General features: G+C 32.9%; 3 protein-coding genes across 3 annotated transcripts; 1 reads left to right on the plus strand and 2 right to left on the minus strand.

Moving 5' to 3' along the window:
• Positions 1-348: 348 nt before the first annotated feature.
• LOC106100960 (bilin-binding protein-like) lies at positions 349-3,607 on the minus strand. Its single transcript, XM_013280023.1, has 4 exons — positions 3,248-3,607; positions 2,012-2,222; positions 1,347-1,448; positions 349-635 (listed from the first exon to the last, which is right to left on the minus strand). The coding sequence occupies exons 1-4, from the start codon at positions 3,359-3,361 to the stop codon at positions 454-456; spliced, it is 609 nt and encodes a 202-aa protein (XP_013135477.1). The 5' UTR covers positions 3,362-3,607; the 3' UTR covers positions 349-453.
• Positions 3,608-11,857: 8,250 nt separating this feature from the next.
• LOC106101135 (bilin-binding protein-like) lies at positions 11,858-14,110 on the plus strand. Its single transcript, XM_013280260.1, has 4 exons — positions 11,858-12,025; positions 12,362-12,569; positions 13,274-13,375; positions 13,886-14,110. The coding sequence occupies exons 1-4, from the start codon at positions 11,918-11,920 to the stop codon at positions 14,062-14,064; spliced, it is 597 nt and encodes a 198-aa protein (XP_013135714.1). The 5' UTR covers positions 11,858-11,917; the 3' UTR covers positions 14,065-14,110.
• Positions 14,111-16,010: 1,900 nt separating this feature from the next.
• On the minus strand, positions 16,011-19,242 carry LOC106100937 (insecticyanin-B-like). Its single transcript, XM_013280002.1, has 4 exons — positions 19,135-19,242; positions 17,540-17,750; positions 16,963-17,064; positions 16,011-16,195 (listed from the first exon to the last, which is right to left on the minus strand). The coding sequence occupies exons 1-4, from the start codon at positions 19,240-19,242 to the stop codon at positions 16,011-16,013; spliced, it is 606 nt and encodes a 201-aa protein (XP_013135456.1).
• Between the last annotated feature and the right edge of the window lie 1,528 nt (positions 19,243-20,770).

The raw sequence follows: 20,770 nt of genomic DNA on the forward strand, positions 1-20,770 counted from the left end.
CGCCCGCGTGAAATTTAAAAATAATTTCATTTCTAACGTTGAAAGAATTGTGCGTCTTCTCCGTCGGATAAGGGTAGGCAACGCATCTGCAATTGCGGATGTTTATAGGCAGCGGTCTTCGCCATTTTGGCGGATTCAGGGTGACGCTTTTTCGTTTGCAACCTTATGTATTATAAAAAATGTATAATTACCACAAATGACAAATAATATAAATAGCACACGTATATATTTCCGGATTACTGTATAAATAAACACAAAAGCAATTGTAAAGCAACCTTATATCTTTGATATTAACAATTATTAAAAAAAAAGTTTCATAAAACATAAGGAAAGAAATAAAATCACACATATTAATTTACAATTTATTAATATTTAACGTTTAGTGTTTTTCATATGAAAATTTCACTTTAGGAGTAACTTTAGAATTCTCCTTCTAAGGTAATATTAAATATTTTAATTATCTTTAAGGAATTCAGTGATTGACCTAAAGATATACGTTTGGCAAGCGGCTGTTGAAAAGTCGTTGGCGACATATTTATTCGCGTCAAGGATTGTTGATTTCCTCAGATAGTCATCGACAATAGCCCTTGAGTGTTCATCCATAGTTGGGCTTCTTGACTTAATCCATGAGAATACTAGAACAGAAATATATAAAATTTACTCTTCATCGAATTTCTTTTATCTATCGTAAACACACACTTCTTTATTGCAATTACAGCGATTTCTTGAATAATTCTTTTTTTTTATAATAAGCACTACATTTACGTCACGCTTTAGGCTATATATTTTCACGTCATTAAACTTAGGGGTAAATATTTTGGATAAAAACCCTCATGTGAGAAAGAGACCATAAGTTGTTGCCAACATCAAGGAAGCAAGATTGCCAAGGTGGCATGGCATGTCATTTTGGCATTTATATTATGTGGATGGAACAGCTAGTCCTAATATATACTAAGAGCAGTGTTAACTTATGCCAATTTTAAGTCGATCACATATTTGCGTCGGTGGCTCAGGGGTTAAACCATTTGAATTGTAATCTACAGGTCCTGGGTTCGAATCCTGACATGTACCAATGTGTTTTTTTTAATTTCACATCTACATAATTTACCCGTCATACTTACGGTGAATGAAAAAACATCGTAATACAACCCTACACATCATCAAAAAAAAATCCAAAGATATGTGAAGTCAACACGCTGTGGGCCTTTTTGAATTATGGCCTAGTCACCCCTAGGTGGCTGTAGGCTTTCTCAATGAGGCCGTCTAAGTTAGCTGACAACAATTGTACTAAAAATGAGAAATGCAATAATGGAATAAAGGAACTTTAGTAAAATGTTAAAACAAACCTTGATGGTTGTTGCCGTCGGGGAAATATTTGCAGCTGTAACCGATAGCGTAGTTTGTGTAGTCGGTGTCCAAAACAGTAAGGTAGGAATACTTCGATAGCCCTGTAATATAAAATAATATTTCAATTTTTTTATAAGAACGAAGAACGTTACAAAATAAAATAACTTAAGTCAAATAAGTAGAATAAAAATATTGTAGTTTCAAATCATTTCCCGTAGATGAAAATAAAAAAAACATAATGATCATAACATCTAAATATAAAAAATAGTTATTCGTCTCTTCCTTTTTTTAAATAATGCATACCAAAGTGTTTTAGTTTTAGACGAAAACTCTATTTTAGCGCCTTATAAAATACTAGCTTTCGCCCGCGACTTCGTCCGCGTGCAATAAAAAAAACAAAAGTGAGTAGCCTATGTGTTCTTCCAGACTATCCTCTACACCTATACCAAATTTTAGGCTACAAACTCTAACAAATATCCATCCATCTAAACTTTCGCATTTATAATATTTGGTATGACTAGATATTGCGACTTCGACTATATTACTCACGGACAACGTAACTTTTTAATGGTTAAAGAATTTTTGAAATCGTCCCAGTACTTTTTGAGTTATAATACAAAAATACATATCTATCCTCTTTATAACATAGATACGAGTAACTTACCATCAAAGGTATAAGTCAGCCTGATACGCGCAGGTCCCACGAGCGTCAAATCACCTTCAATGAATGATCGCACGCCGTCGATAACGTGACTGTTCTTTACCCTTCCAGCGTCGTAACCGTGAACAAAATATTCAGCAATCGTGCACTTTCCCTTGGTACCCTCTTCTCCCGCGTTGGGGTAACGCGCTAATTCGTACCATGTTCCTTGGTACTGCAAATATAATAAACAATTACACTGGTATTTCAAAAGAGTTTGTTAAAAAGTAAATATAACTAATTAAAGATATAACTTGGGTAATTCGCTTTGAGTGGAGTTTAATACTGTTGTTTGAATTTTAATATTGATTTACTGAAGTAGTATTTATACAAATATTTTTAATAGATATATAACTCGTTCAAATATTTTATTGTATTTAAATTACATAAGGATTTTTAAAACTTTACGATACCTCTAGCGCCATCTGTTCAATTTAAAAGACAGTTTCGGAACTGTACTGTTCAGTGTTGGTATTTTGTTTTAAAACATATTCCATAGATGTCACTAATTCATAGTTCATTTTTTATTTCTTTCGACTTAGTAGAATTTTAATACATTTGATGTAAAAAGTTGCATATTATGCGACGAAATGATGGGGACTTAAACCAGAAAGTGTTGAGATTGAATGTGGATGGCTACAAAGGAAGAGGAAGACCGAAGAAAGTATGGATGGATTGTGTGAAAGAAGATATGCTTAAGAAAGGAGTGGATTCAGATATGACGGCTGATAGAGATGTATGGAAGAGCAGCACATACTGTGCCGACCCTCCATAAGGGATAAGGGCAAGTGGATGATGATGATGATGATGTAAAAAGTTGCAGTATCGATAACTCATTTAACAAATACTTTGATAATAATTCTTCATCGTTTAGGAATTACAATCTTTACGAATCAAAATATTAAGAAGTAGCTTTCGCCCGCAATTTCGTCCGCGTGAAATTAAAAAGTAATATAAAATAAAGCTTTTGTTACTCGTTGATAACGTAGTTTTAATGGTGAAAGAATTTTTGTAATCGGCCCAGTAGTTTTTGAGTTATTGAATTACAATCAAACACACAGTTTTCCTCTTTATAATATTAATATAGAAAACAATTTTTTACCACTTCACACACTAAATAATTGTCAAAATTGCTCGATCTAGCATTTCTGGCCAGTTTGAAATTTTTCCTGTGAGAAATATTTTTTAATTAGTACTCACAGATGCAAAATCGAAGTTCTGTTGAGGTCTGATTGACGGACAGGGTCCATCATAGATGACGTCGGAAGACGCCGCCGCGACCGCGATCAAAGCAAACAATATGTAACAATGCATTTTGTTGTACTGCGGACCACTTGCAACTGTGAGTTTACGAACTGTGTGTTTCTGAAAAATTTCTCACTCAATATATACTGACTACTTCATGAAGGCCAAAACGTAATACTCAAAATAACCCTTGCTAAATTAAATCTACCGATTTATAATTTAAGACGCATTATTTTATGCGCATACGCGGAATATTTTATTTTTAACAAGGCCTATCGAGTATCATTGTACGGTAGATTCTTTAAATAGCAACACGAGATTGTTGTTGAAGCCACTTTTTAACTCTGCTTCACACAGTTTTGTCTGAAGAACTTGGATGTCGTATCATCTCTCTTTCATTCTCTTAATAAATAAAAGAGACAGCAATATAACGTGTATAAGTATCAGGGCAATGGAATTTTACGGCTAGAATGATCAAGTACAGTTAGCTGCACAAATTAGTGCACTCTTAAAAAGCTTCGAAAACTAATCCTTCGTTTTGCAATATATTGTTTGTAAGTATTCGTTTGTATTCGACGGTAAATACATGCTATTAAGAAATACGTGCAATTTTGACGCCGTAGTCGTAAGTAAATAAGTTTACAAATTTTTGTAAATTTTTACATATATGAAGCTGACTGTACATTGTATTAATATTTTGGTATCTTCAATTGTTTTAGAATATAAACGATTGACATTTTGTCGTAGCAGCATACTTGTATACTTGGATATTATAAGTACTTGTATAAAGGGCGTCACACTTGAAAATAAACTATCTACAATAGCGGATGCGTTACCTACACTTAATCGACGGAAGAGGAGACACACGTAAAGGGGAACTGCAACGTTAAATCCACGTTCCCTTCCTAACTTTTTCTTATAAGAAGAGTGGGGAAGGAAAGGAACTAAAGTTGGGCATCCTTCTCCTCTTTTTAATATTAGTATTCGATTCGATATTCGATCGGATAAAAAAATGATCAATGAAGTAAAAAGATGCTCGTAAATTTACTTCAACTGCATTTACATTGCATTTAATATTTTCGATAAGCGATAATTAAACATTACATAAATTAAATTGTTAACGTAATATTGAATGAATCGTATTCGAATTTATATTTAGATAAACTTTAAATTAGCAACAATACTTTTTTTAATTACTCTGTGTCTGCTTTTTTATTTAATTGGTGTTAACATAAGCAGTATATTGTTGTTTAAAGATGTAAAAGCAAGAAGTGTGTAGCCTATCTGTTCTTTCAGACTATAGACTTGTTGAGCCGTTCAAAAGATACCTTCTAACAATCATCCATATACGCTTTTGCATTCATAACATCGTTACTAGTGCTTTAAGCGCATTACATGTAGCAAATTCATCTTTTTCCTTATCCTACTCCCGTAGTGGCGCGACAGGTTTTTGTCCTCCACATAACTTTATCATACGTCATCTCACTCATCACTTCCTTTTCGATCATGTCACCTTTCACGCAATCCATCCATCTGTGTTCATGTAGAAACAATTAATTCAAACCCGACGTTATTTCACACTTTTATTCATATCTGAAATATCTTTATGTGATTTCGAATAAAACAAAGTCATAAGAACAAACATCGAGTTCGAATTGGGTACTACAAGGTTTTTAAAAATTTGGTGTACGCGCTACCGATCTTGTGGTCGTGGGTTCGAATCCCGCCATTCGTATATTGTTGTGAACCATATCCTAGCTCAAGCCTAGAGCTTAGTTGGAATGGTCAAAGGAAATGTTAGCAAATTAACAAAAATCTACTAATATTAAAAATGCGAAAGTTTAGATGGATGGATAGATGTTTGTTAGAGTTTGTAGCCTAAACGGCTCTACGGATCTCCATGAAATTTGGCACAGGTTTAGAACATAGTCTGGAAGAACACATAGGCTACTTTTTATCCCGGGAATAATTGAGGTTCCCGTGGGATTCATTAATTTAGTTTTTTAATGTTTACTCGATCATTCTGCAACGGTTCAACATATCTTATTGAAATTTGGCACAGCTATAAAACAAAATCTAGAGTACACATGGGATAAGCTTCATCCCCGAGAAATGTCCAGTTGCCGAGGGCTACGTAGCTTTTTGTAATTTATATAGTTCGTATGTCTTCTAATACCACGCGGACGAAGTCGCGGGCAACAGCTCGTATTTTTATAAAAAAAAACAAATAATACATGCTCTAACCTCGCGATTGTCAATGTTAATTAGGCGTTCACTTTTGTTTTTAGAGCCTAAATCTAGTTTTATTTTTTTGCTATTAGTCTCGGGCTTTTGACACTGACTTTTTGACTGGCATCTACATTTAGGCTGCATTTAAAATCTTAATGAATATTAATTATGGTTTACATTATAATTCAAGTAATTAATAAGGAAGCTTTGAAACTATATGCTGATTTTTTTGTAACATGTTTTAATAAATTTGGATAAAGAATTTGATGCAAACAATCTTTATTGACAAGAACACCATTTGTGTAATCTAGGCAATTGATTGCTTGGATTGCAAAACTCCGTAGCACGTGGAAAATATCTTGAATATTTGTGTTAAAAAATTGAAGTTAGCTGCGCTTTTATTTTATTTCTTTTATTATTATTAATGCTTAATATATGTTATTAAAACTTAATTTTCAGTTGGAATTTAAAATTACGTCAATATAAACAAGCAAGGTTTTTATTTAAATTATTTTATAAATTATTTCGTCTTCATAAAATTCAGAGAACTTATTAAAAAATCTCGCAAAATGCCTCGACAGAAACCGGAAACTCGAGTTAACTTGTTCTATTTTTAAAACACTGTTGTCACAACTTGACAAGGATTTTACGCCGAATAAAATGCAGGAAATAATATGAATGAACTTTGTACGTTAGTGCCGCGAAATGACCGAATTCTTTTAGTTACTTTTTTAGCAAATAATGTTGACAGACGACAGTATGAATATGTTATTTAAAATGGAAATATGTGTACTAATGCAGTACTAAATATTACACGAATTTCATTCCCTATATAACGCGGAAGGTTATCCATTTGGCGTGTACATTCCCCTAATTTTTAAAAGGACAAAATGAGAATGGTGACATTTTTATACAAGTGTACAATAAACCATTTGGAAAAGAAGGCCGTCCATGGGCGTCGTTGATCACCTTTGTGTTCCCGCCGCTCGTTTGCCCCCTTCTCATATAAAAAAAACCCTATAATGCGACTGTGGTACTGTCAACTGTAACATCAACCGCGTTATAGGGAGGTTTATTGTACACTTGTATAGAAATGTCATCATACTCATCATATATGTGGTTACAATTAAGAAAAAAGTGTATTCTGTATGAAACAAATTATCTCAAAAACTACTGGACTGCTTTAAAAAATTCTTTCGCCGTAAAGAAACTATATTGTCACTTTTTTATATTAAAAGATGGCAAATGAGCAAGCGACCACCTGAATCCGCCAAAATGGCGAAATGACCGCTGCCCATAGACATCCGCAATTGCAGATGCGTTACCTACCCTTAATAGACGGAGGAGAAGACGCACATAAAGAGGATATTTCCCCTTCCTATGCGTCTCCTCTACCGTCAAATCCACTTTCCCTTTCCATCCTTTCTCCTAAGAAAAAACTCCACTTACCCTTCCCATCCTTTCTTATAAGAAAAAGGGTGGGATGGAAAAAGGACCAAAGTTGGGCCTCTTAACTTAAACTTAATGACATAGGATACGTTTGTATCTAGATTTTAAATTCCACACGGACAAAGTCAAGAGTAAAGCTAGTATTAGATAAGATAGAGATTTCAATAAATTTAACTTAGTAATTTGACGGTGATTGTAAAATGTATCGTTTTATTCCAGAATCTATTCGACGCTTGAGAACATAAAAACATGCCACAGCAAGGATTTAAAAATATGAATGTGATTTTTTTTTAATAAAATTTGCTTATAAACGATCAGTCACTTTTCAAAAATGACTTTTAGTTTATTTTAAAATTATTTACTTACTTAATTTAATTTTACGTTTTTTCTTAAGTGCTGTACTTTTATATTTATATCCATAAAGAGTAGTTTCTAAAAAAAAACAACAGGTGCATCTAAATAAAGGCAGTTGTTTTTACACTTTTATATGAAAAAATAAATGTTTATTTATCAGTTAATAGTCCTCGACTGCAGCTTCGATCGCGAATTAAAAACGAACAAAAAACTTAATTAGTAGCCTATATGTTATTCTAAACTATGTTCTACATCTATGACAAACTTTAATTACATCCGTATACATGGTGCTAGCCTATATGTTCTTCTAAACTATGTTCTACAAACATTAATTACATCCGTATACATGGTGGTAGCCTATATGTTCTTCTAAACTATGTTCTACAAACATTATTTATATCCGTATACATTGTACTAGCCTATATGTTCTTCTAAACTATGTTCTACGAATATTAATTACATCCGTATACATTGTACTAGCCTATATGTTCTTCTAAACTATGTTCTACATCTATGACAAAATTTAAAAACATCTTGTGCTGTTATGTGAGAACAAACATGATTAAAATGGCCTACTTGTATAGTCGTAAATAAAGAAATAAGGGCTTTTTATTGTTTGTTCATTGCCATTTCACAAACTTAATTATAGTTACGAGCGTCTTTAACATTTGTGAAAGATATTGCGCGAAAGTTAATCCACAAAGAAACTGATAAAATAAAAGAATTCATTATCTAAAATCCAATAAACACTACAAATAAAAAAAATTCAAAGCCATCTTATAAATAGAACAACATAATGTTCGCTGGAATTTCACTTCTTAAAAGTATTTTGATCTCGAAACAAATATACATTACATCATAATTTAGAGCGATTTTTTTTTTAATGAAAAATGCATAAAAGTAATGAAGGTAAAATATCATGATAACGCTAGACATGCATAAAAAGGGCATAAAGCATCAAAAAAAAAAAAATTTTTTTTCTCAATAATCTCTAGAACGTTGGTGGATGTTTGTTACCATACCACATTAAATTAACTGGATTAAACAGAGATAGGATACAATCTAAAACAATTTATAGGCTATAATTAATTTCTAGAAAATCTACTGGTCCCGTGGAAATTTCATCATCATCACCAGCTCACTACACGTCCCCTGAGGGGCTCGGAGTCTATCCTAAGTTAGAGTGACTCGGCCATAGTCAACCACGCTGGCCCAGTGTGAGTTGACTTCACACACATCTTTGAATTTATTCGCAGATATATGCAGTGGTTTTGTTTGCAACAGATTGCATCACGATTATATCCTATTTAACAACGCCGGGTAAATTTAATTATATTTAATGTTGCTTTTTAAATAGTAACTGATTTTTTAATTCCACACAAAGTCGCGTGTTAATAGCTAGTTTAAAAATATATTTTAATTGTGTACATTGCAAGTATAAAAATAGTCTCATGAAAATTGACGTAGTATTGTTTTCTCGTCATGACATTCGTCTTATTTTTGGCCTTGAGTGTACTCGTATGTAAAGGTCTGTTCTCATTGTAGCGTGGTGCAGGTCGACCACCTGTATGCCACTGAAGGGGCGATGACAGAATTACATACGTCATACTTATACAGGTTCTGTCTACGTTCGTAGTGATAGGGTAACAAGAATAATATTTGTTTTGCGTTTTGTATATCGATTATTTTTTTCTCTTATGTCAAACACAAGTAGGTCGTATGATTTTTTTGGATCTTCAGAAAGAATAAAACACAAGATTTTTTTATTTACTTTTTAATAACCATCTAACTTACTTACTACTATAAATTACTTAATATTATAAATGCGAAAGTTTGGATGTATGGATGGATGTAATGGTGTGATGTATGAGCGCTACGGAGCTCGATGAAATTCAGGACAGATGGGGACTAATATTGCTATAATTTGCGTTCGGCTTCGCGGGCAAAAGCAAGTATAACAAACTCCGTAAGCCAAATTTGTTAGTTTTTATTTATTTTTATTTAGCGCAGTCCTGGCACACCACAGTCTCATCTTCTACATTATAATAAACTAGCTGTTTCCGTGCGATTTCGTCCGCACGTAATTATAAAAATTGCATTGTTTACGATGTCAAATTATCAATTGCAAATGTCAAAATGGCTTCACATGATGACAAACCATGGAAACCTTGCTTCTTTAATGTTGGCAGCTTGTAGCTTATGGTCCCATATTAAAGGTTTTTTTCCAATGCATTTATGTCCCAAAGCGTATGGTAAGTGTAGGGCTTTTTATTAAAGTGGGAATTATTCAAAAATATGCTGTGATTGCCGACATCCTATGCCACAAAGTAGTGTGTTTACGCTTTGTTATATTAGTATAGATGACCTCTAAGTCAACGAGGGCTCTGTAGATCGTCGAATAGGAAAAAACTTATTACACTTACCAAATATTGCAAAAGTAAATTATTTGCAAAAGTTTATTACAAATTATAAAGTGGAAATATTTGTATTTTTGTATTTATTGAAATAACTCAAAAACTACTTGACCGATTTTAAAAATTCTTTTACCATTAAAACGCTTCTTTATCAAGTAACATAGGCTTTTTTGCTATTTTTTATTCCACGCGGACGAAATCGCGAGCAACAGCTAGTTTGTAATACTTTAAAGTTTTGATGCTTTGCTATTTAATTAAATACAAAATAGCTACACATATTTTTGCACGAACTATTTTCGAGCACATCTGAAACCTTCTTCAGAGGTCTGAGATTATTTCGCAGTCACGGTCAGTCTCTGGCTTATCTGTTATCCTAACACATGGTAATGAACTAAGCTTTAAACCAAAACATTTAGCTGTTAGTTATATTTTAATAATAAAATAGCTGCTGTATTTACTGCATCTTTACAATTAGTTCTGGATAACGAATGGACACTTTTAAGTTCACCTTTATGTATTTAAAAAGTAATAATAATCTCACTTTTTATCTTACCAAACGTATATCGTGGTAGAGCCCGCTTTAACATCTTCACACGAATGGTTCAGCTCGCCCGGTGAAATACCACGACCACACAGAAGACAGGCGTAAAGTGAAAGCAATTCCGCGTTTCGTCTGATGAGTGTGGTGCCGGAGGCCCAATTTTAGTCCCTATCCCGTCCCACCTTTTTCTTTAAGAGAAGGATGGATAGAAAAGTGGATTTGACGGTGGAGAAGACGCAAAGAATGGGGAAATATCCTCTTTATGTGCTTCTCCTCCTTCGTCGATTTAGGGTAGGCAACGCATCTGCAATTTCGGATGTGTATGCTGCCCATACATGGTCGCTTCGCCATTTTGGCAGATTTAGGTGTCCGCTTGCTCGTTTGCCACCTTTTTGTATAAAAAAAAAACTATCTTTCGCCCGCGACTCCAACCGCATGGAATGAAAAGAAAAGTCAGTAACCGATGTGTTCTATACTATGCATCTATGGAAAATGTCATCTACTCGTAGATCCATCCATCCAGTCATTTAAACTTTCGCATTTATAATATTTTAAGTAAAATGAGAAATTTTAGTTTGATTGTTACAGATTGTAGCCTAAACGATTGAATAGATCTCAATGAAATTTGGCACAGATGTAGAGGATAGTGTAGAAGAACATATAGGCTACTTACTTTTGTTTTTTAATTTCAAACGGACGGAGTCGCGGTCGAATACTAGTGCATGATAAAATCTAATTAGACACGTAACAAACTAATTAATACTGATCAGTCCCGATTTAAAGTCCTGCAAAATTGTCAACTAATGGATAACACAATTTAGAATTTGCATTCAACGCCTACATAAAATTATGCTTAGTTTTTCGACTGCGTCTAAATGTCAAGTTAAAAGTTTTTACTTCTAAGTAAGTTTTTGCAGCGGATTATCATACATAATAATGACCACTTAGTTATTAAAATATGTTAGCAGACAGAAAAATAATTTGAAAAATATTAATAAAATGTATCTGCAGATAGCAGAATTATAGGCCTAGATAGAGATGGTGGCATGATTAAGAAGGGAGTGAGGACTGATGACGGAAGATAGATCGATTTAGAGTACTTCAACTTGAGATATCTCTATAGATAAAGACAGGAAGATAGTAAAGTATCTTCTATTTAAATTAATATTTGTATCTAAAATGAATAATATTGTTAATCGACGTTTTACAATATCTTCTAATGCTTTCAATAAAGATTGTTTTTAACTAGTTTTTTTTATCGTAGAAAAACACATTGCATTTTTGTCAACATGAGGCAAAATCCTGTTGATCTTTTAATCAAAATGATTGACAATTAATTTGCTCTTTATGACTTTAGAAATCACACAAAAAAAGATTTTTAGTTCCACATAGTTACCGTATTCGAAGTTCAACTAAATGACAATAATAATTTTTAAAATCAAAAACCACTGACGAAATACAAAAATAAATACAAAATATATTAACAGATAACATTACCAAGGGTTATTTTGAATATTAATACAAAATGAAACGGCCTTCGGCGCAAGAGTAATTGGTATATATTGTGCGAAATAATTTTAGTAAGACAGAATTTACTAGTACGTCCTAGTTGCAAGTTGCTTACATCAATATACAAATATGCTTCGTTTGTGTCTATTCGCTTTGATCTCCGCCGCGTCAGCTGACGTCATCTTCGACGGACCCTGTCCCAGTGTGAAGCCGATGGAGAACTTTGATTTCAATGCCGTAAGTAAATCAAAGTACATTTCTCTTGTAATAATTCCAAACCAAACGCACTACAATGGCAAATGTTAGATAACTAACCTAAAGACATCTTAAAATTCCTGATGCTTTTAGACAACATTTTCAGATTCAAACACACACACACAAACAAAAATGTTTTTTTACAATCAAAAAAAGAGTACTTTTTATACTCGAAAGACGTAAGCAAAAGCATAAGACAGGATAACGAGAAAAGTTGGAATTGCAAATCAAAATATTACGATAACCAAATAGATTCCTAATGAAATAATGGACAATACTTGAGATCTCTGTAATATTGTTCGAATGTCTACATTTCAGTATCAAGGAGCCTGGTATGAAATAGCTCGTTACCCGAATGCTGGTGAAGAGGGCGCTAGAGGCAAATGTACCGTGGCTGAGTACACAGTATTCGGTGACAGCGGCAAAGTTAGAAACACCCACGTCATAGATGGAGTGCAATCATTCATTGATGGAGATTTGACTCTTGTTGGACCCGCACGAGTCAGGCTTACGTATACTTTTGGAGGTAATAAATATAAAAATATCTTTGTGTTTATATCTATTTATTTTGTGTCAAATTTCACAAATTTTTCACGAAATTATTTCGTATGTTGTCTAAAGTTGAGTAATATTATGCACTATTCCTCTTAAAAATGGATCGTATTTCGAGATTGATATTTCGATATTTAGATCGATTAAAGAAGTAAATGGTTTTAAAATATTTACTAAACAACATCACGGATATATAAACATGATTCAAAATCAAATATTGATGCCGCTAGTTATTTCTATTTCGCATTTGAATGGAGAGAATTCCTGCTACCCACACTGCTGTCTATTTCCGAATAACTTTAAAACTATTTAAACAACTATTCTGTTCAACCTCTGTTAATTAAAGTACGCATCTCAAAATTCTTATGTCTGTAGTCTCTTCAATATTTTGAATTCCCGTAGCCGCTTGCTCATAAAAACATTGCCTTGCATATCAGTTAATGCAGTGTTCATTATTAAGGAATAATGCAGAGCATGTAATTTTTTACGTATTTACTTATTATTAAATAGTACTTTTTTAACAATTTAATTTACGATAAATGTGTAATTCCATTGCCCAAATTGTACATGCTTATGCTGTTTTATTAATAAACCAGATAAGGATAAGAATATGACAAATAACCGACCTTTAATACTTCGAATATATCAAAATAAACACTGACTTTATTTACATTTCAGGACGATCAAAATACTCCTACCTCACTGTCCTGGATACCGACTACCAGAACTATGCCATTGGTTACAGTTGCAAATACTTCCCTGACGGCAACAACCATCAAGGTATTTAATCCATTAATATTTATACTACTAGCTATTGCCCTCCGTTGTGAAATTAAAAAAAAACGAAAGTAAGTAGCCTATGTTCATACTATGCTCTATATCTGTGCCAAATTTCATCAAGATCCATTCCGCAGTTTATGCTACAAACTAAAAAACATCTATCAAAGTAATAAAAACTCCACATCATTGATTACAAAATCTATAGAAGGCAATCTATTAAGAAATGAAGTGATAAGAAAGTATGCTTGTGAAGATGACTGAATTAGTATTGAATAAAATTTATATGTACATTTCGGTAGTGGACATTAAATTGAACTTTTCGATAATTCTTTTGTGCTTAATGCAATCGTTTTGCATCTCTAAAAATGATCTAGATGCACTCATACTTTCTCGGAACTGTACAGAGCACTTATTTTGTGAAAACAGCAACAACGTAAATATAGCCTAAGCGGTGAAAACTGTAAGAGACTGACAAATGTTCCTGAATGTTTATCAATATATTTTTTCTAGTGTTCTCTTGGATCAAGTCAAGGAGCCCCGCTATGGATGCCTACTCAAGGGCCATTGTCGATGACTACCTGAAAAAATCAACAATCCTTGATACCAACAGATACGTCGCAAATGACTTTTCCCCATCAGCGTGTCAAGCGGGCGTCGTCAAACCTATTACTGAATTCCTTAAAGAATAAGTGTAATTATTGTTTTAAACATATAAATAAATAATTAAATAAGGTATTTATGATTTTTATTGTTTAAGACTGACTTTACAAATCCACAATTTTTAAACAGGACTGTGAAAACCAGCTAAATCGTAATATTATTGAGTTACTTAAAAATGATAATTGCGGTCGGAATTAAGTGTTCTAATTCTCATTAGTGAATGTTTCACCTTTTTTATCTTATTTTGATAAACAAAGGTTAAAAATGCGTAACTTAGATAAACGGTTTAATATTTTTTAATAGTAGAGGTTTACTAGAGGTATAATAAGTCATAATAAGGGAAAAACGTCAGCGAAACTTTTCACTTAAGAACCTATGATTATGTTGTAACCTCCCTTAGAACTTGTCGGAGGGACGATAGGTTTGCAGAATTTAATTCCGAAGGGCATTACAATCGCTTAATATCAGAAACACCGTCCTTCAAAGTGGAACGTCACACACTATCTAACTGGATTGCAAACATTTACAAAGATTCAGCAATTGACTTTATACGTGCGTACCAAAGCGCATCATTCCACCATTCAATGACAACTGTCAAATGTTTTATTTCTTTTGATGATTAGTGGATCCCATCGTTATTTCGATGATTTCTCCAACGTCAAGGTTGAAGATAATCTATACATATAATAAAGCGTAAACACACACTTCTTTGTTGCCTAAGATGTCAGCAATTACAACATATTTTTGAAAAATTCTTTTTTCATAAAAAGCCCTACACTTACGTCACGCTTTAGGCTATATATTTTCACGCCATTAAACTTAGGGGGTAAATATTTTGGATAAAAACCCTTATTTGGGAATGAGACCATAAGTTGCTGCCAACATCAAGGAATCAAGGTTGTCATCATGTCATGTCATTTTGACATTTATAATTTGACAAATGTAAACAATAAAATAAAATTATCATAATTTCATGCGGATGAAGTCGCACGGGAACAGCTAGTTGATAGTATAAAAAAACAAGATTAAAATTCGAATAGCAGTTAACTAGATAGACGGAGTCCAGTGTGATTAACAAATGACTAGTAGCTGATAATATCAATCGAGGCGCTGAAATAAGACAACACCAATGTTACTTTACTATACAATAATGAGTAAATTCACATATTTTAATTAAAGTTTAATATAATTAGTACTGTCATATGTTACTTGATCGCCGACTTGACAACGCAATCGGAGTTTTCCGTTCAAAAACTCAAATTACAATAACAATACAAAACAATTTCATATGATGCCAGCATTTAAAATTGTTATACAACTAGCTTTCGCCCGCGACTTAGTATCCTATGTGTTCTTGCAGACTATGTCCTACATCTGTGCCAAATTTCATCAAGATCCATTTAGACGTTAAGGCTCCAAACTCTAACAAACATCCATCCTTCCAAACTTTCGCATTCGTAATATTGAGTAAGATAGTAATTTTCGCGCCGTTACATTTATATTGTCCCTGTTTAAAGGTTGTGTGGTTTCCACGTATATTTTAGTATTTCAGAAAACTTAAAAAATCATGTATTAACAATATTGAGCTGTTCGAATTATTTGCTAATACATACTCTTTCACTCACTTTATTCATTTCGTATCTGATTTCGAAACCTGTTGAACCGATTTATAAATTCGTACACAAGACTACTTAAATCTTTGAAACACCATATCTCATCCCATTCCATATAGTTTCTTACGCAAACAAATACGATGAACTAAATAGACTTTCTCCGATGTCAATTTGAATTAAGATTGTCCTTGTATTCTTTCGACCAACTAATTTATTAAACGAAAATTCAAGTCTATTAAGTTCTAAGTTCTGTGTAGGTTCTTCTGGGATATAATTTTAAATAAAAAAAATCTTTACAGTTTTTATAAGTTTATTGTATACAGTGTGGAAAATTCATGAAGGTTACAAATCGTCCAATAGACTTAATAATATTGATTCTGTAAATCGGTCAATGATTTAACAACCGACGCCTGGCATGCTGCGGGGGAGTAATCGTTGCCGATGTATTTGTTTGAATCGAGTATTATGGATTCGTTTAAGTAGTTATTAACCAAGGCCCTTGAATTCTCGTCCAATCTGGTAGTCCTTGACATTATCCAGGATCTCACTGTAACAGATACCATATTACAACTTTAATTACACTTTGCAACGCTTAAGGATGACAGAATTCAATTTTCTAATGCCAAATACGCGAACACTGAGAGAGAAATTTTATATGGATGTTGATGTGATTATGTAACTTAGTTTATAAAATATCCAATTACTAAAAAACTGAGATCAAACATCTGAAACTAAACTATCGCAAAACTGTTTAGTCTCGCTTTGATTCCTATGATGCTATTATGAAGGTGGCCGCACTAATCGATTTTTAGTTATGCAACTATACAGAATTAGCTAACAATCGACAATCGCACAACAATTGTGTGGTAGTTTAATCAAAGGTGTGCGCTCGCTCCAAGACAACTACCAGAGAAGTGGTAGATTTAATATTTTAGACAAACTATATTGTAATTTTTAATCATTAAATGTAGCGAGTATACTAAGAACACCAAATATACCTCACCAAACCAAATACTAACAGTGGTATAACAACAACATCGTTTAGATGAATTAACCGACTCGACCAATGATTATCCTCTTTCTGAGTATATCCCTCTAATTTCTAATGTGGACATTTATGGACAGCGATTGATTAGATATTTAGCTGATCTTATATCTCTTGTTCGTTTGCCACATTACTTATACTAATGAATTAAAAGCCAAAACATTTCTGAGAAACCACACAAATGTGTTACTAACTGTCGATTATCTTATCTGCCAGATTGTAGACAGGTAATTAAAAAGTAAGATAATAAATGAGACATTAGAACCAACCTTGATGTTTGTCGCCGTCGGGGAAGTATTTGCAATTGTAAGCGATAGCGTAGTTCGAGTAGTCTGTGTCAAGTACGGTAATGAACGCGTTCTTTGACACACCTAAAATAAAATTGTGTTATCTTGTATATTTTCAATTAATCTACATTGAACTTGATTTTATTATATAGAAGCATACATCAATATTTTTTCACTACAGAGTGTCGTACGTACTCTTCCATTTATCTCCTTTACACAATCCATCCATAATTTATTCGGTCTTCTACCTTTGTAGCTAATCATTCGACGGTGGATGGTCGTTTTTTACAGTTTGTAGCCTTAACTGCTGAACGGATTTCGATTAAATTTGGCATAGATGTAGAGGATAGTTTAGAACACATGGGCTTACTTTTATTTTTTGTTTTAATTCCACGCAGATGGAGTCGAGAGCGAAAGCTAGTGTTATCATATTTACATATATCTTTAGAAAGTCTTCTTAATAATTTGGGATAGTTAGATTCCTCGTTGTTTTTTAATTTAGTTGTTGATTCTATAGCTTCTTATAAATTCTTTAGCTTCAAATTAATAGATTACTTACCTCCAAAAGTCAAGGTGGTCATCATTGTACCAGGTCTAGATAGCGACAAATCTCCTTCAACGTATGTCTGTACACCATCAACGATGTGGGTTTTCTTAACTCTGCCGTTATTATTGCCATATACGTAGTATTCAATTAGAGTACATTTACCCTTAACACCTTCTTCGCCGGCGTGAGGGTAACGAACCATTTCGTACCATGTTCCTTGGTACTGAAAAGGAGAGGAACAACATTTTTGAAATATATGTTTTTTTTCTTTACCATAAATCTGAAGTTAAAGAAATTTTAGTGTAGTTTTTAATGCGTTAATCTTGTAATAGATACTCCCAGCAGACAACTCTTGTTTTGTTTTTCGGAGGGAAATATTTAAAGCACAACCACTTAACACTAAACGAATAGACAATATCAGACTGGAATTTGTATTTGTTGCTAAATTAAGTCTCATAATCATTGGTAATTTGTCACTTTTAATTTAACACACCTGTTTTTTTTTTAATAAATTTTTACAGGTGGCTTTGTGCAAAGCGACGATAACGCCCCATAAGTCTAAAACTAACAAAACTCAGTTATCAAAATTCTTTCTAAAACAGTTGTCGGCCAACTTAAACACCATCCCGGCCTCAACACACGTATTTATCTCATCGATTCCTATTGTTCGATTGTTCCTACTACAACTTTTATGATCAATTTACGAATTTCAAAAGACTTATGTTTTAGAATGTTATCAATCCACATCCATACTATTATAATAAAGCGTAAACACACACTTCTTTGTTGCCAAAGATGTCAGCAATTACAAGACATTTTTGAAAAATTCTTTTTTAATAAAAAGCCCTACACTTACGTCACGCTTTAGGCTATATATTTTCACGCCATTAAACTTAGGGGGTAAATATTTTGGATAAAAACCCTAATGTGGGAAAGAGACCATAAGTTGCTGCCAACATCAAGGAAGCAAGGTTGTCATCATGTCATGTCATTTTGACATTTGTAATTTGACAAATGTAAACAATGAAATAAAATTTTCAAAATTTCATGCGGATGAAGTCGCACTGGAACAGCTAGTTACACAATATAACTCACGCCCGTAACCCAAAAGGGTCCCACACTATTCTTGCTTCTTCACAAACACTTTTGAATTACACATAATTAGAACATCTCAGATATAAAATATGTTCCCTAACGATAATTGATTTTATTTACTTTGAGACTTCACTGTTCAAAAACTTACGTTGTTTATAATCATTGGAATACTAATAATATTCCGGGTGTATTTCTGCAATAACTCGTGGGAATTCATACTTATAACAAACCATGTTCATGTTTGACCTCAATTTGAATTTAAAGCACTTATATCGTGTCTTAGTATTCACTTTTTATCTGATTTACGATTGGTGACGTGTCACTTTGCTATATGCTTGTAATTTAGGATCGAATTTGTGTCATTTTGCTGTAATTTTGAAATCATTTTAATGTCATTTTACTGGTAATCAACTTTAGTATTATCTTAGCAGAATTAGGAGCTAAATTAAGGTACAATGTCTAAAAATTTCCGCGCATAAATTACATTTGAAATTGAATATTCTAACACTTACAGCGGAGAAGTCAAAGTTTTCTTTAGGCTGGACGTCAGGACAGGGTCCATTGTATATGACTTCAGCAGATGCGGCTGCGATCAGAGTAAATACGAACAAATAATACATGTTTATTTACTTTATGTACTGCAACACAATCTGACTTGACTCTGTCTCATTCAAAATATATCGCTCAATATATACCCATTATTGTTGTACCGAAGGCCAATATTTCTTTTAAAAAATTTTCAAAATACCCTTATGTAATTTAAGTTTACTGTATATCGTTTTAAAATTCATTTTATCGTGCCAATATATGTTGATTACCTTCTTTTCGAAAAGGTATACAACAATTGTTATATTTTTTGAAAAGTGAAACAATCGACTTTTTTTCTGTACCAACATATTGACGCTGTTTTTAATTATTTCTTGTTTTTTAAAGATCTAATCTTTGTGTGGATTTTCGACGTTTAAACCTCATTCCTGGGTAAGCAATGAAACGATTAAAATAATACTACAATATATACTACAAAGTATGGATCTGTGAAAGAAAAGAATGAACTCCGATATAATGCCTGATAGAGATGTCTGGAATATTAGTACAAACTATGATGCATCTGTGCAATAAAAAGTGTAGGTAAGAGAATTAAAATAACAAAATTTAAGAAAATACAAGACCAAGAGTAAAGAAATGCATATGTTTATGACATGAAGTCAAAAATATGAAACATCACATTGCAAGTGAAAAGATTCAATTTATCCGAAATGTTCTTATTTCGTTTATTTTTTACATTTGTTAAAACATAAAATCTCTATTACCCAGATAACATCCTGTATAAGATTTGATTTGCCCATCTTTCCGCCCAGTCTCATAAATAAATTTTCACACTAAACTAGACTTAATATTACGTTTGTGACAATAACTGTAGGTATTTTGTACTAGAATATACCCTACGACAGATATACCTTAATCGTCAAAATCTTAATAGAATAACATAAGCTTAACAACAACTAAACGAAATTCTGTCTTATCTAGTACGAATACAAAAAAACAGACGAATCGAAAACTTCCTGTTTTTGGAATCGATTAAAAACAGTAAAATTTACATACATTTACTTAAAATATAGAGAGAGTAGTTGACTGAGGTATATTTCCTACAAATTCCTGAGAAATTACTATAAAAATAAATAAACAAAAGTGAGTCAATGACGTCAGAACTATTGAATCATGTCAATCATAAAAAATAATGTCACAATAATATTCCATTGTATCACAAACTATGTAAAAGAAAAAAACATGTCAATAAAACTGTATAAAACACGAGCTGTCGTCCGCAAACTTCGCTAGCGCAAATTTGGACCACACGTAACACCGTTTTACAGCGCGAAATTTAAAAAAAAGTAACCTATATTATGCCCGTCTACGTCAGCTACCCGTAATAAACGCGGCTCATGGACAGACAGACAAACAATTTTCGTTATCAACAATGCAAATTCGTCATGTTCCCGAAATCTGGAATCTTTCTTTTTCAGAACAGACACACCAATTTGATTTTATATATCATGGGCGTCACAGCCATGTTATGCTTTAATAAAATATAGTCTTCATTACCTCTTATGTTTTCTTCCAATTTGCACTAAATAACCTTACCAAGAT

The sequence above is a fragment of the Papilio polytes genome, unplaced genomic scaffold, assembly GCF_000836215.1.
Source record: "Papilio polytes unplaced genomic scaffold, Ppol_1.0 DF824024.1, whole genome shotgun sequence".
NCBI lineage: Eukaryota > Metazoa > Arthropoda > Insecta > Lepidoptera > Papilionidae > Papilio > Papilio polytes.